This window comes from Cucurbita pepo, chromosome LG02, assembly GCF_002806865.2.
Source record: "Cucurbita pepo subsp. pepo cultivar mu-cu-16 chromosome LG02, ASM280686v2, whole genome shotgun sequence".
In the NCBI taxonomy this organism is placed as follows: Eukaryota; Viridiplantae; Streptophyta; class Magnoliopsida; order Cucurbitales; family Cucurbitaceae; genus Cucurbita; species Cucurbita pepo.
Window position 1 is genome coordinate 5,372,245 of NC_036639.1, and position 13,914 is coordinate 5,386,158.

General features: G+C 35.4%; 1 protein-coding gene across 2 annotated transcripts; it reads right to left on the bottom strand.

Annotated features, from left to right (window-relative positions):
* Window positions 1-166: 166 nt before the first annotated feature.
* LOC111787721 (kinesin-like protein KIN-14F) lies at window positions 167-8,895 on the bottom strand. Of its 2 annotated transcripts, none has more exons than XM_023667752.1 (18): window positions 8,715-8,895; window positions 8,332-8,611; window positions 7,214-7,377; window positions 6,837-6,980; window positions 6,408-6,752; window positions 6,262-6,330; window positions 5,969-6,184; window positions 5,308-5,389; window positions 5,129-5,224; window positions 4,899-5,051; window positions 4,719-4,825; window positions 4,140-4,318; window positions 3,307-3,471; window positions 2,976-3,229; window positions 2,742-2,905; window positions 2,451-2,645; window positions 957-1,405; window positions 167-471 (listed from the first exon to the last, which is right to left on the bottom strand). In XM_023667752.1, exons 2-18 carry the CDS (start codon window positions 8,498-8,500, stop codon window positions 339-341), a joined length of 3,084 nt encoding a protein of 1,027 aa, XP_023523520.1. In that variant the 5' UTR covers window positions 8,501-8,611; window positions 8,715-8,895; the 3' UTR covers window positions 167-338. The 2 variants fall into 2 exon arrangements, with proteins under 2 accessions (XP_023523520.1, XP_023523521.1); XM_023667753.1 differs by having other exon boundaries at window positions 8,686-8,895.
* Window positions 8,896-13,914: the final 5,019 nt, after the last annotated feature.

Here is a 13,914-nt window from a genome sequence, read left to right on the forward strand (position 1 = left end):
CTAATATCGATGGTAAACATTTTTTTTTTAAAAAAAAGATAGTATTGGGTTATAACCCTATTTTTGGGTTGGTCGAGATGACTCAATAAAAATATGTCAACTCGAAAATCGAACCAATTTTTTATTTTTTTAAATATTTAATCCAACCTAAATTGAAACCGAAGAAAAATCAAGCCTATACAAAGGAAATTTACTACACCAGCAGCATCCAGAGAGCACCCCATTTCAACAAGATTTTTTAGAATTATAATTGATATACAAAGAATAACGTAACAAAAAGGAAAAAAAATTCAATCAATCAATCAAATAAGATATAGCTACAAATATATTTTCAGTGTTCATTTCCTGCGAGTTGTAGATCTGCTTCTTCCAAATTCAGGCATTGATCCATTGCTGACTTTGTTTTGATTGCGACTCCCATTCTCAACTCTACTTGTTCTTAGCAGAGTTTCAACAGCCCCAACTTGTACTCTGTTCCATAATAAACCACAAAAACTCTGTTAATAAATAGAGAAAACATCACTTCTTGGCAAAATCTCTGTTAATTTAATAATTAATTTATATATTTTCTTAACACTGTTCCTCCAGGAGTAGGCTCGTACATTACTTTAACCTTAAGGTTAGAGGTGCTCCTCTGATGTCATTTTCTTCTCAACTAATATTGATTTCCATTTGTTTGACCTTTTATAGATCTCTAAGCCTGCTAACGAGGGGAGTATTAAAGTTTATTATAATCCATCAAGTTAAATGTAACGGCCCAAATCCACCGCTAACAGATATTGTCTTCTTTAGACTTTTTCCTTCGGGCTTCTTCTCAAAGCTTTTAAAACACGGGGGAGGTTTCCACACCCTTATAAAGGGTGTTTCGGTCTCCTCTCCAACCGATGTGGGATCTCCATTAAACTTTTAGATTTAATTTAACATGGAATCAAAAGTAACGTTGTAACTAAGTTTACCTTGGTGGTTCCAGATTCTGAGAGTTCCTCGGAAAGTTGTGACAAGCTTTTTTCACCTTCAAAGCACCACCAAGAGGCATTCCCCAAAGAAACTGCTCATTCTCCATCTCAGAGAAGTCACTCTTTCTTGAATCTTGCTCATTTTTTTCTTGGCAAACTAGTTGCTTCTTCTTTGTTGAGCCCATTGCTGTTTTTTGGATATCAAGAAATGATGAAGGCTTTGCTATTGGTTGGTTCTCGTTCGTCTCTGTCTTAACCTTGCTTCTTAAAAGGGCACCTCTATCTGTTGATATTGATCTCCTAACTGGTGGAGATGGTGACCTTGGATTTCCAGAGCTTGAACTTGTTGATCTCTCTTCACCTAACAATCTCATTTTTATTGCATCTTTCTCTGTGAATGTTGAGGGAAATCTTGACCTTCTTTGCTTTCCTGAAGAGCAGCTTCTAGCCTGATATCATCAAAATGTTGTCAAAACATATAACAAAAGAGATTAGTTTTATCTCGGTTTTGGAACTAGCCACGTGTTAGGAATCACGACTCTCCATGGTATGATATTATCCACTTTGAGCATAAGCTCTCGTGGCTTTGCTTTGGGCTTCCCCAAAAAGTTTTAAAACGCATCTACTAGGGATAGAGGTTTCCACATTCGTTCCCCTCTCCAACTAATGTGGGATCTCACAATCCACTACCCTTGGGGGCTCAGCGTCCTCGCTGGCACACCGCTCGATGTCTGGCTCTGATACTAGATTACTGAACACAACTCTTTGTGGAAAACACTTGCACTCTTTATCAAGACCGATCGAGAAACATTCTATAGAAACTACTGCACTCTAGCCTGGTAAACCTAACAAAGAAGGGTTGTGGTTGTTTCATTTGTGGAGGACCTCAAAGAGCCCGTGACTGCCCAAATCAAGATAAATTGAGTGGATTTGTAGATGACAGACAAGGGGAGAAGTTCCCTTCTAACCCCCTGCTTCACACATTCAGTCTTTCTTCTCCCTTACGTGATAGAACTCTAAAGCCAAGTGTTTGCTTCAGTTACAGCCCTCCATTGAATGGGGTGGGAAAAAAAGGTTCGGAAATCTAGTTTTTTGCTCGAGTCCAGTGGCAATGAGGAAAGGAAGACAGCTACGAAAGCAAGTCAGCCTAAGCTTAAAGTAAAGGAAAGGTTCCGTTCCAATATTGGAGGAAGCACGACATAGAAAGCAAGGTATGTCATGGGTTGTAGGGAAGAGGTAAGACGTGTACATGAAAGCAAGCGAGAGCAGAGCCTAGGGGTGTCCACGTGCTTTGTATGTCTTGGGATGAAAACCTAGGTAGGGTGGAGGGGTATTGGCTAAACAATTTATTCTTAAAATATCTAAATCTTTCCTAAAATACTTAAATCATTTTCCTAAAATAAATAAACAATAGACTTATACAATTACTGGGCTAGACTCTATTGGACTAGTAATGATATTTTAACAAAAGAATCATCGAAGACGTTTGCTTACCTTCAAAGTTTTAGTATCATCCAGAGGCCGTTGACTATGTTCAGGCTTAGCACCTCCATTAGTACCATGTCTTAGAACACGAAAGGGCGAGGCAATTCTTGGCTTCTGATTGTGTCCAAGAGCTCGAGCATTGCCACCCTTTAGCTGTTCAAGCTCTGTATCCTTCATCTCTAAAGCTGATTTAAGATTCGATATCTAAACAAAAATATGAAGAACAAAGTTTGGTTGGTAGGACACTCTCGTACACAATGGTAAACACTAATGGTATACACTAATGCATACGAAACTAACCTCGTCTTTAAGCTCTCGGATTTGACTGTTTTCTTTGTTACAACGAGCTGCACCTAATTCAATGGAGGCAACTCTCTCAGCAAACTTAAGCGTGCTAATCGTCTCTCCGAGTGCATCGACCTCGGAATTTATGTGTACAAACATCAATGTCTTAGCTTGTCCACCTGTTCTTCAAGGAAAATGTAGCACATATTATAAACTAGCCAAGAAAAAGGCAAGAAAAAGAAAGGTTACCTAAAGAATCTTGAAGGAGTTGAGTGAGTTTGCTATTTCTGTAAGGGATATGAGCACTCTTTTGTGCAAGAGCAGATATCACATCTCCAAGTGCAGAGAGGGATTTGTTTATATGTTGTGCTTCCTTTAATCTGTCACCAACAGCTTCAGATTTGTCCACTCTTTCACTACCAGCTAGATCAACTAGATGAAGACACCCCCTAGTGATGGATCCAGACACCAAATCTTTCCCAAGAACATGAACTATTAAAACACTACAACAAGATCATGCATAAACATTTAGACAGAGCCCAGTTTTGTAGGATTAAATCAAGAAGAGAAAAGCTTCTACCTATGTGACCGACTACTTCGCTCATTTAACGCCGTAGCACCGATAGCTCGATTATTGTGGCCAATGTTCATCAAATGAAGAACATCTTGAGTGCATGTCACAGGAACCCAGCTTGCATCAGGTACATTAAGGCCACTTAGTTGAGAGTTGTTTCGTATATCTAACGTTCGAGCTGTTAAGAAAACGAATATAATCATAGAGGTGTGTAATAACAACTCTCCACAATGGTATGATATTGTCCACTTTGAGCATAAGCTCTCGTAGCTTTGCTTATGGCTTTCCCAAAAGGCCTCATACCAACAGGGAGTAGTCCTTACTTATAAACTCATGATCATTCCCTAAATTAGCCAATGTAGGACTCCCTCCCAACAATCCTCCCCTTGAACAAAGTACGCTATAGAGCCTCCCCTGAGGCCTATGGAGCCCTCGAACACAGCCTCCCCTTAATCGAGGCTCGACTCCTTCTCTGGAGTCCTTAAACAAAGTACACCCTTTGTTCGACACTTGAATCACTTTTGACTACACCTTCGAGGCTCACAACTTCTTTGTTCGACACTTGAGGATTCTATTGACATGAATAAATTAAGAGCATGACCCTGATACCATGTTAGGAATCACGAACCTCCACAATGGTATGATATTGTCCACTTTGAGCATAAGCTCTCACGGCTTTGCTTTGGGCTTCCCCAAAAGGCCTCATACCATTGGAGATGTATTCCTTACTTATAAACCCATGATCATTCCCTAAGTTAGTCAACATGGGACTCCCTCCCAACCATCCTTGTGGTCATATGCACAAAATTTACTTGGCAACTGTTGTTTTAAAAGGATATCTTCTGTTTGAGCCATCACTGACTAACAAATCTCTCACTTGCTCATTGTATATTTCAATCATTTGAACACCAACTTCATATTTTATCATATCCAATCTTGCATTTGATATTTGGAATAAGTCATTGAGAGCTCGATAATTAACACCCCATGTGTCCTCACTCATCAAATCTGGGCCACTCTGCAAGAAAATGAACATAAAAATTGTTAAGGTCGTATAACAACACACACTCAATCAAGATGAACACAAAAAATAGAAGAGAGATAATTCAAGGAGAAATATTGGATAAAGGTTTTACTAATGACTTCAGGTATGTACACCAAAAGAGAATACAGAGAATGAAGAAAGTAAATTTTGAAAGCACTGACCTAATGGGGTATATATATGGTTTCCGCATACTAAATATAGGTTTAACAGATTTAACGAGATATTAATCTATCAAATATGTCTCTACCAAATCTTTACGAAATATCTACCCTATATATCTCTACTAGATCTTTATTATAAATAAGCATCAGGCTCCATATCCCAACAAAAACTTGTATGTCTTCAAGGAGATAAAGAATTTGTTAGTGTTTACCATTGTGTATGTCTTTCCCGAGCCAGTTTGTCCATATGCAAAGATGCATACATTAAAACCATCAAGAACAGATCTAATCAATGGTTGAGTATCCATATATATTTCTCCTGCAAAAATTTGTTAGCACTTATCTTAAGTGATAATATTCAACTAATAGTATTTGATTCAACTATTTGATACCTTGGGTAACATTAGTTCCATAGACTTTATTGAAGGAAAATACTCTTCTTCCAATCATTATGTTCCCATTTTCTCCAATATAATCAACTGTAGAATGCTGGTTGGCTTGTCCTGGCAAGAAAGGCCTCACTCTACAGTATACCCTTATTGTTCCTATGTTTACAAACCATTAGGACATCGACACGGCAAGAACATGTTCATAATATGCACGAAGTAAATTGTTAATTTACCTTTAAGGTCTTGAACTTGATTGTAAAGTATACGATTCTCTTCCAAGACCTTGTGGTAAGAAGAGGAAGCCATTTCAAGGCCCTTGAGATGATGTTCTATGAAAATAAACAGAATATAAGCATATTAAGTTCATACGAACTCAAAGGAAGCAATTGAATAGGGAAAAAAAAAATATCACCAAGCCTTTCAACTTCCTCGTTCCATTGGGACTGTATGTGTTTAACTTCAAGCTTGGTTTCTTGAAATGCTGAGTTTAGCTCCTGAAGAACAACCAAATCAAATTATTAAAAATCTACACGAAACAACGCATATATATTGTAACGGCCCAGACCTACCGCTAGCAGATATTGTCCTCTTTGGGCTTTCCCTTTCGGGCTTTCCCTCAAGGCTTTAAAACGCGTCCGCTAAGGAAAGGTTTCCACACCCTTATAAAGGGTGTTTCGTTCTCCTCCCCAACCAAGGTGGGATATCACAATCCACCCCCCTTCAGGGCAGAGCATCCTTGCTGGCACTTGTTCCTTTCTCCAATCAATGTGGGACTCCCACCAAATCCACCCCCTTTCAAGGTCCAGCGTCCTTACTGGCACCCCCCTTCGGGGAACAACCTCCTCATTGGCACATCGCTCGATGTCTAGTTCTGATACCATTTGTAACGGCCCAGACCCACCGCTAGCAAATATTGTCCTCTTTAGGTTTTCCCTTTCAAGGCTTTCCCTCAAGGCTTTAAAACGCGTCCGCTAAGGAAAGGTTTCCACACCCTTATAAAGGGTGTTTCGTTCTCCTCCCTAACCAATTTGGGATATCACATATATATATATATATATAGTAAGCATTAAAACCTGAATTTGATTCTGTTGAGCACGAACTTGTTCTTCATGGCCAAAAGCAGTCCTATGAATAACCTCACGTTTTCCTCCACAAACACAGAATTTGGAGATATCACTTGATGCCATATTAGCTCTTTGACTGATGTATCGAGAAATTGCTTCTATGAATTCAGATTTTGATAATGAACTTAAGTCACTTTTCAACATCTTTTTCAGAAAGAGCCCAAGCTGTAGAAAAAAAGAGATAAAACTTAAAGAACTCTTAGAACTACATTGCATTTTGTTGAATGTACCATCTCACGTACCTGAGTGCCTTGAGACATGAGCAGTGCAGAGAAATCCTTGACAACCTTGTTAAGTAGTGCATCAATTACCTATCAGATTCAGTGTTAGTTTCAATTGCTTAAACTTAGAAGTAAACTATTTGATGCCAGAAAGGACCTTACCCTACCATTGCATTTAAAGGCCAATCTTCAACTTCGTTAGTCTCTTTAAGGTAAGCTTGTAGAAGTTTGAGTCCAAAACGATCAAAAAGAAAAGCAAGAGCACTGCAAGTTCTTGATTCTTCAACTGAAACTTCATTAGAAAGATGGAGGAAGTCTTGTAGCTGCTCGAACCGAGACGAATCCGACTCGTCTGTACTCTCAGTTCCAGTCACGGATGGTGAACTTTTGGCAAGAGATGTGATCCGTACAGTTCCTCCATATCTCCAAACGCCAATCCCACCAGCTTGTTTCCACTCATAATATCCTTTCAAGCAAAGAATACACTCCACAACTTTACTAGAAGTACCTCCCTGCACGCATCAAATTCCATCAAAACATGAACATTTTCAGTGAATATGTGCAGCCAAGAGAAGATAAAGGAAGAGGGTTAGAACCTTTTCCAAGTCGGAAGCTTCGAATGTCAAGAGCTTCATGTTTTTAACTGCCTCCAAGAAGTTCCTCATGTTTTCAAAATACTGGATTGCAGATTGAGCAGCTCCTTCGGTTGATTGAACTGTCAGAACTGGACTCTCCACTACCTATTATAAACAAATAAGACATCAACATCGCTAACAAATATTGTCCTCTTTGGGTTTTTCCTTTCGAGTTTTTCCTCAAAATTTTTAAAACGTGTTTGCTCGGGAGAGATTTTACACCCTATAAAGGGTGTTTCGTTCTTCTCCCCAACCAATGGGTATCTTAGGTTTTTCATCACCACTTTAACTATTCACAAGAAGAATGAAATCAATAGCATTAAGAAGTATATTAGGACCTTGGGAACAACACCAGGGTTTACTTTGTTGAGGACGATGCAGAGGATAAGGCCATTGCGAAGAGCGAGACAGAACTCTTCTTCTGAGGGCTCCTTCGATAGTACTCCTAATGCTCCATGATCCATTTGGCGTAGCCATTCCACTGCTTGATTCCTCCTCAATGCTGAAAATACATCACCATTACAAATAGCAATAACAAAACACAAGTTTGTTACAGAGCTCCTCCTCCTCTTTTCAAAAATAATTGTTGTGTTAAAAAAAGATTAATAATAAAAAGGAATTATGTTCTTCTTTGGGCTGAAAAATTGGACCAATCTCTTTAGAAGATGGCCCGGATTAGTTGAAGGGAAATTCTGGGTTTATTTGCAACATTACTCCCACCACTTCGATTCTCTCTCTTTTTTTTTCTTTAATGTTTTGTTCACCTTTTCCTAAATTAGTGGAACTATCATTATCTCTCCCTTCGAAACATGTCATTATTATTTATTATTTTTAAATAAATATGTAATTATTATTTATGGGTATTAAAATAAGATGTTGCAGTGTCAAATTACCATTTTAGCCCTACTTCATTTCACTTCATAGGTTTTAAGAATTACATTCTCAAAATTAACTAATTTTTTTAATATGGCAAAAAAAGAAAGGAAATATTATATATATTCCCAACTAAATATATAGAAGGAAGAAACCAAACAATTCTTTTTTAAAAAAAAAAATTATTATTATAACAAAACTTAAATTATAATATTAATGTGAGCATAAGTCAACCAGAAAGAATTATAATTCTGGACCAAAATTAAATAAACTAAATAAAAATCACATCACTAAAATAGGCATTTAAGAAAAAATAATATGAATTTTTTATATATTGTTTTAAATTTTGGAATTTTGAATTGTGGCAGTGTACTTTCGTGATTTTAAAATTGAGACTTTGAATTTTAAAGGGGTGTGGGTGTGAAGAGAAATACAATAAAGTGGAGTGTAAAGAGAAAACTCCGTGAATTTTCAAAAAATGAAAAACAAAAAGAAGAGGGAAATCGGAAGAAATACGAACTCTTCGATAGATAAAAATCAAAAAGCGATCGGAAAAAAAGAGTGCGACGGATTTAAATCTTACCAGCTTCTTCCGCTTTCCGCTGAGCCAATTCATCGTCGTTGATAACTTCCTCAGAAATCGCGGAATTAGAAGTAATCTCGTTACAATTCGGAACCAGAGCCTTCAATCCTCTCATATTCTTGTTCGGAGACGTCAAAATCGAACTCCGAAAACTGAATTCCTGCGGCATTTTGATGAATCACACTCGATTCTCCTTCCAAGAATCTCCAATTCTTTCTTTTCAACGCACAGAAACAAAAGATTTACACTCCAATTCGATTCTTCCTCTGTTTATCACGATCTGAAAAAGAAACAAACAATGCCGATTCTCGATTCGCTTCAGAAAAAAAAAAAAAAAAACAAAAAAAACAATACCTAACAAGCACAATGATCAAAATCTTCACCAGTAATGAATCTTCGACTTCCTTTCCGGAGGAAATTAATTAGTAACAAAATTTGGTGAGAAGTTCAACGAGCTTCTCGTGATCGTTGATATCAGGATTCTCAGAAGAAGAAGAAGAAGAAAATCAGAACCGGTTTAGTAAATGCTCCTTCGACGTGGGGGAAGTTCGCGAGAGAGAGATGAAGAATATAATGAAAGCTTCAATTGTAACGTTTTGGAGTGTCTATATAAGTTCATTCATAAACATTTTTTAATATATTTTTATCTTTACAAATTAATAAAAATACCTCTAATTTTGTATTTTATTTAAAAAAATATTTAAACATTTAAAAAAATTTCAAATTATTTTTACCATTAATTGAAACTATAATTTATTTTTAATGGCATTATAAACGTATTATTAAAAAAAATGAAGAAAAAAAATCATTTAAAAAAATAAAATTACCAAAAACTTTAATATATATATATATATTTTTAAAAACAAATATAACCCAAAAAGGAAACAAAAAAATTTGAAATTTGAAAAAGGAAAAAGATTCTGAGATGACGGCCGTTGATTAACGGCAGGAAGGAGGCTTAAAGCCGGACGTCAATAAACGAAGCACCGTCAGAAGCCCCATACCAGACAACATTAATGAATTATCATTAAATAAGTTGGTGTTTTCGAGTTTTGACTTGAAAACGGTTATTCCACGTCGGATAATATGAGACAAATGTGATTACGACACGTGTACAACTTCCTCCCACGTCGGAACTTGAGTGGATTACGGGTTTTGATACGCTACATTACTCACACAAATAGTACGAATGGTCCTTCCTGGTTTTCGTAATTATTATGATTCAAACCGCCGGTTTATCCTTTTTTCCTTTTTATATTGAATTGACCGTGACCATCGGAATCAATGCGGGCATTGCGATTTGTCGGTGACCCCACAGCCCGGTAATTTTAGCATAAAATAAAATTCGTACCGTTGTATGTTCTTAATTTTAATATTAAGTTATCCAAAATATTCCTAAATTAAGTAATTTCATTTATATTATTATTTTTATTTACTTTTTAAAAAAAATAATATTATCAATGTCTCTAATTAATATATCGACTAATATCAACTAGCGTTCGCTATTAAGTACTTTGCTTAGAGCAAGTGATCCACCGCTAACAGATATTGTCATCTTTAGACTTTTCCTTTCGGGCTTCCCTTCAAGGCTTTAAAACGCGTCTTTAGAGGAAGATTTCCACACCCTTATAAAGGGTGTTTTGTTCTCCTCCCCAACCAACGTGGGACATCACAAATTCATCCACCGTGCTGACTCAAATAAAAAAGTTATAGTAAAAAAGACTTCAAACCGATAGAAACCCGATCATTTCTCAGCTACGTTCAGAGTTAAATGAAGAAAAAAAAAAGTGTAAAGTGTAAAGGGGAAGAGGGGAATTATGAACGTTGGATCCTCCAAACTCAAATGATTATGGAGGCAAACTTTTGGCCATGCGCCCTTCTTTTTTACATTATGTGCCCCATTTATTTAACCCCATTATTATTATTATTATTATTTTATTTTATTATTTTTATTTTAGTTAAAAACCTTTTTATTAGATTTTGTGCTTCAAAAACCAAACAAAATCACTCATCTATATATTCTTTGCATTTCCATATATTTAGTTGGGAGTGAAATTCCACTTTTGCCCCCGTTTCGGTATCCAAAAGATTATAATCAGAATATATTTCACTGTGTATATGAATGAATGAAAGATTAAACTTTCTATCCCAATTCTATTTCACTGTGTATTGTTCTTTGAATAATAATATTTTCAGATCTATTCACACTTTTGAGGGTGATATTGTGTCATTCTCATAATATAAAATTAAATTAATTTTTCATTTTATCTAGAATTTAAAATTTATGTGGGTTGCTTTTTACTAAGTCGTGGCTTGTTCTTCAACAGGCACGTGGTGCATAGATATAGATAATCTATATCTTCATTGACATATCTTTTTCACTTGGCCTCTCTTCAAAACAATGACCAAATGGTTACTTCTTCTGTAGAGAGGAAAAACGAGCTTGTCAAGAGGTTGAAGATGCGTGGGTGCATGTGCTTCATGTGCACGTGGAGGTGCAGCTAGCCAAGGAGCTAGGCGTGTGGGTCAGCGTAAGCATAAGTGTGGGCAAGTGGAGACTTATTTCGAGTTTCGGTTCATTGTATTCAACTCCTTTTGACCTACTCTATCAAAATTGGTCTATAATAACTTTGAAAATTATTATATACGATGTCCAATTAGAACAAATTAAGACACATTGCCATATTAGAAGCAAATTAGAAGTAAAAAAAGACTAGCACTTTGTAATTCTTTTAGTAAGGTGCGAGTAAAACAATAATAAATTATTTACGGCTTTAATTCGGTATCATAGGCAGGTTTGGTCAACATAAGAATGAGTGTTTTTTTATAGTTTTTTTTTACCGTATCAATTTTTAATAGTGAGAAATATGAGTGGTGGAGCATCAAATGAAGTCCTTGCTTAGACTACAGAAACTATAGAACGAGATGTTTGTTGATGTTTGAACCAACAGCAAAAGAAAAGGTTGAGAGAAACCAAGAGAAAAATGACAAAACTCTGTTCATTAGTTAGCAAGCCATTCATGAGACTATCTTCTCACTAACTGTATAACTGTAGCAGCAACTACATTAAAGCAAAATTTAAAGACCATAACAGTCAAATTGTGAATCAATTGCTGATTTTTTGTCTGACAATAGTTAGCCAACTGCATGGCTATGGAGAACAGATTTCATATGAAACAATTGTTGCAAAGTTGTTGAAAAGCTTTAACTCCAAAATTTGACCACAAACATAGTCACCAACTAAAGAGAGAATTTTCGTTTAACAGGTTGTGGATGAAGATGATCTGAGGGAGAAATGATGGACAAAAGCAGTTCAATAAGTGAATTCAAAGTTAGACATATAAACGCTGATTGTTAATATAAAGATCCGTAGATGAACTTTGCCGCAGAAAATAAAGAAAAAAGAAGAAAGTTTTTTTTTTTTTTTTTTAAGTTTTTTTATGGCTTGTATTGAAATTAACCAAAATAAAGTGATTTATGGTTTGTTGACAGCCGATGCTCGAGCCATATGCAGACACCAAATCTTTATTTCAGGAGTTCGATGAGAGGCAATGAATTAAGGTGCAACTTGGCAATACAAGAAATAAGCAAGTGGAAGAAAAAGACATGGGAAAAATTGAAAAAAGTTAGGATAAGGTACGACTATTGGATAATGTTCAATTTGTGCCTGATTTTAGGTACAATTTATAGAGGGCTGAACAATTGATGATTAGAGGACATTTTATTTTATTGATGACAATACGAAATCGAGTTGGAAAATCTAAATTGTCATAATTTCACAAATAAGATGATGAACGTGGAATTACCGAGGGATATAAATATATGGTTTTTTTTGTATTACCAAAAATTGAATAAATTGATTTATGTGGGTCAATGCAAACTAAATCGTTGAGCGGGAGCATTTATTTTTTACTATTTATCGATGACTATATTCCCATGAGCTGGGGTTTGCTTCCGACAACATAAGTCAAAAAACCTTTGTGAAGTTTAAGAATTTTAAAGATCATATTAATGTGTGGAACAATCTGAGGTCCCATGAACAGGCTCGATATAATGTAAACCTACCTTGAGAGGGTTGAGACACGCACACGAGGGCTCTCTTCGGTTGTATGATTTTTCATGTGGAAGGGTCGCTAGTTAACCTTACACAAATATGTTCAAACCGAATGTCGTAATGTTCTAAGAGATATAATGAGGTCACGACTCAACCCATGATACAGGTGTTGTGGCTATGCAAGCTCACTAAGACGTATGATAACAGAAAGTTAGTTCACCTAAGATGAAATTCGCCAACTAGGAATTTCCAATGCTATAACCTAATGAACAACTTCCAGATTTCGATAGGGTCTATGACATGTAAGAGAACCACTCAGAACTTCAGAGCCTTTCTAGAACTTGAACAACCTTTTTATATTATTTTTATGAAGATTAAAAATATTTGATATTTGTAACGATATTAAAGATAAGTTATAACGCGTGAATGTCTGATATTTCTAATTTATAAAATTTTAGTTATTGATATAATTAATTTTTTAAATAATTAAAAAAATAATATAAAAATAAAAATAGATTAAAAAAACAACTTGAAGAACCATTTATTGGGAAAAGCAAAATTTTCATTTTTTTAAAGAAATTACAGAATATTATGATACAGAAATCAAGGGCAATCAATCTCCTAAAAAAGCGGTGGGCCCCACAGCCGAGTCAGTGCCACGCTGGAATCGTAATTTATGCTAAGTTTTTCCACAGCACCGCCGTACGACAGCGTTACCGCCCGACCGCACTACCATTCATTGTTTTGGCTTATATTATATTCTTCACTTTATTATTACACTTTCCTCAAAATTTATACATTAATTAATTATTATTATTTAATTAATTCAGTCAACAGCTTTCAAGGATGATGTAAGATCTAAAATATTATTAAAAATATAAAAACAATTCTTTATTAAAAAAAAAAAAACCATACAATAAATAAAAAGTATGTTCGGGAGTCGCAAAAAAGGAAGCGTAATTTTTGTTCTTAAATATTTATCTAATTAATTAGCGAGAGTAACTTATTTCATGACATTATTTTTTAAAACTTTTTAATAGACTCAATATTCATATGACTCGATAATGGGTTGAATTAGATTCTTTTCGCTTCAGTTGGCTCGTTGACATTTTTTTGTCAGGTCAACCCATTCCAACCCTATCATACTTTTAAGAGAATTATAAAAATTAAAAATAGGTCGTATTTGTAACTGATGTGATGTGACTTATAAATATTTGATATTTAAATTTTATAAAATTTTAGTTACTAATAAATTTTTAATAATGAAAAAAAATAATCCGACAACCCAATTCAACAAAACTATTTTCGTATTGGGTTGAGTTGAGTTGAGTTGTGAATTGTATTAGGGTTGCTCGAGTCACTAACTCAACCAACTTGAACATAGAGGGTTGGATTGAGTTGACTTAGCTTATGAACTCTATTCAGGTTGCTCGAGTCATCAACCTAAAATTTTGAATTGGTTCAAAAGATTTATCAAATCGTCTGCACTATTAAAGATTTTAATATCAAATATATATTTTTAAAAAAAT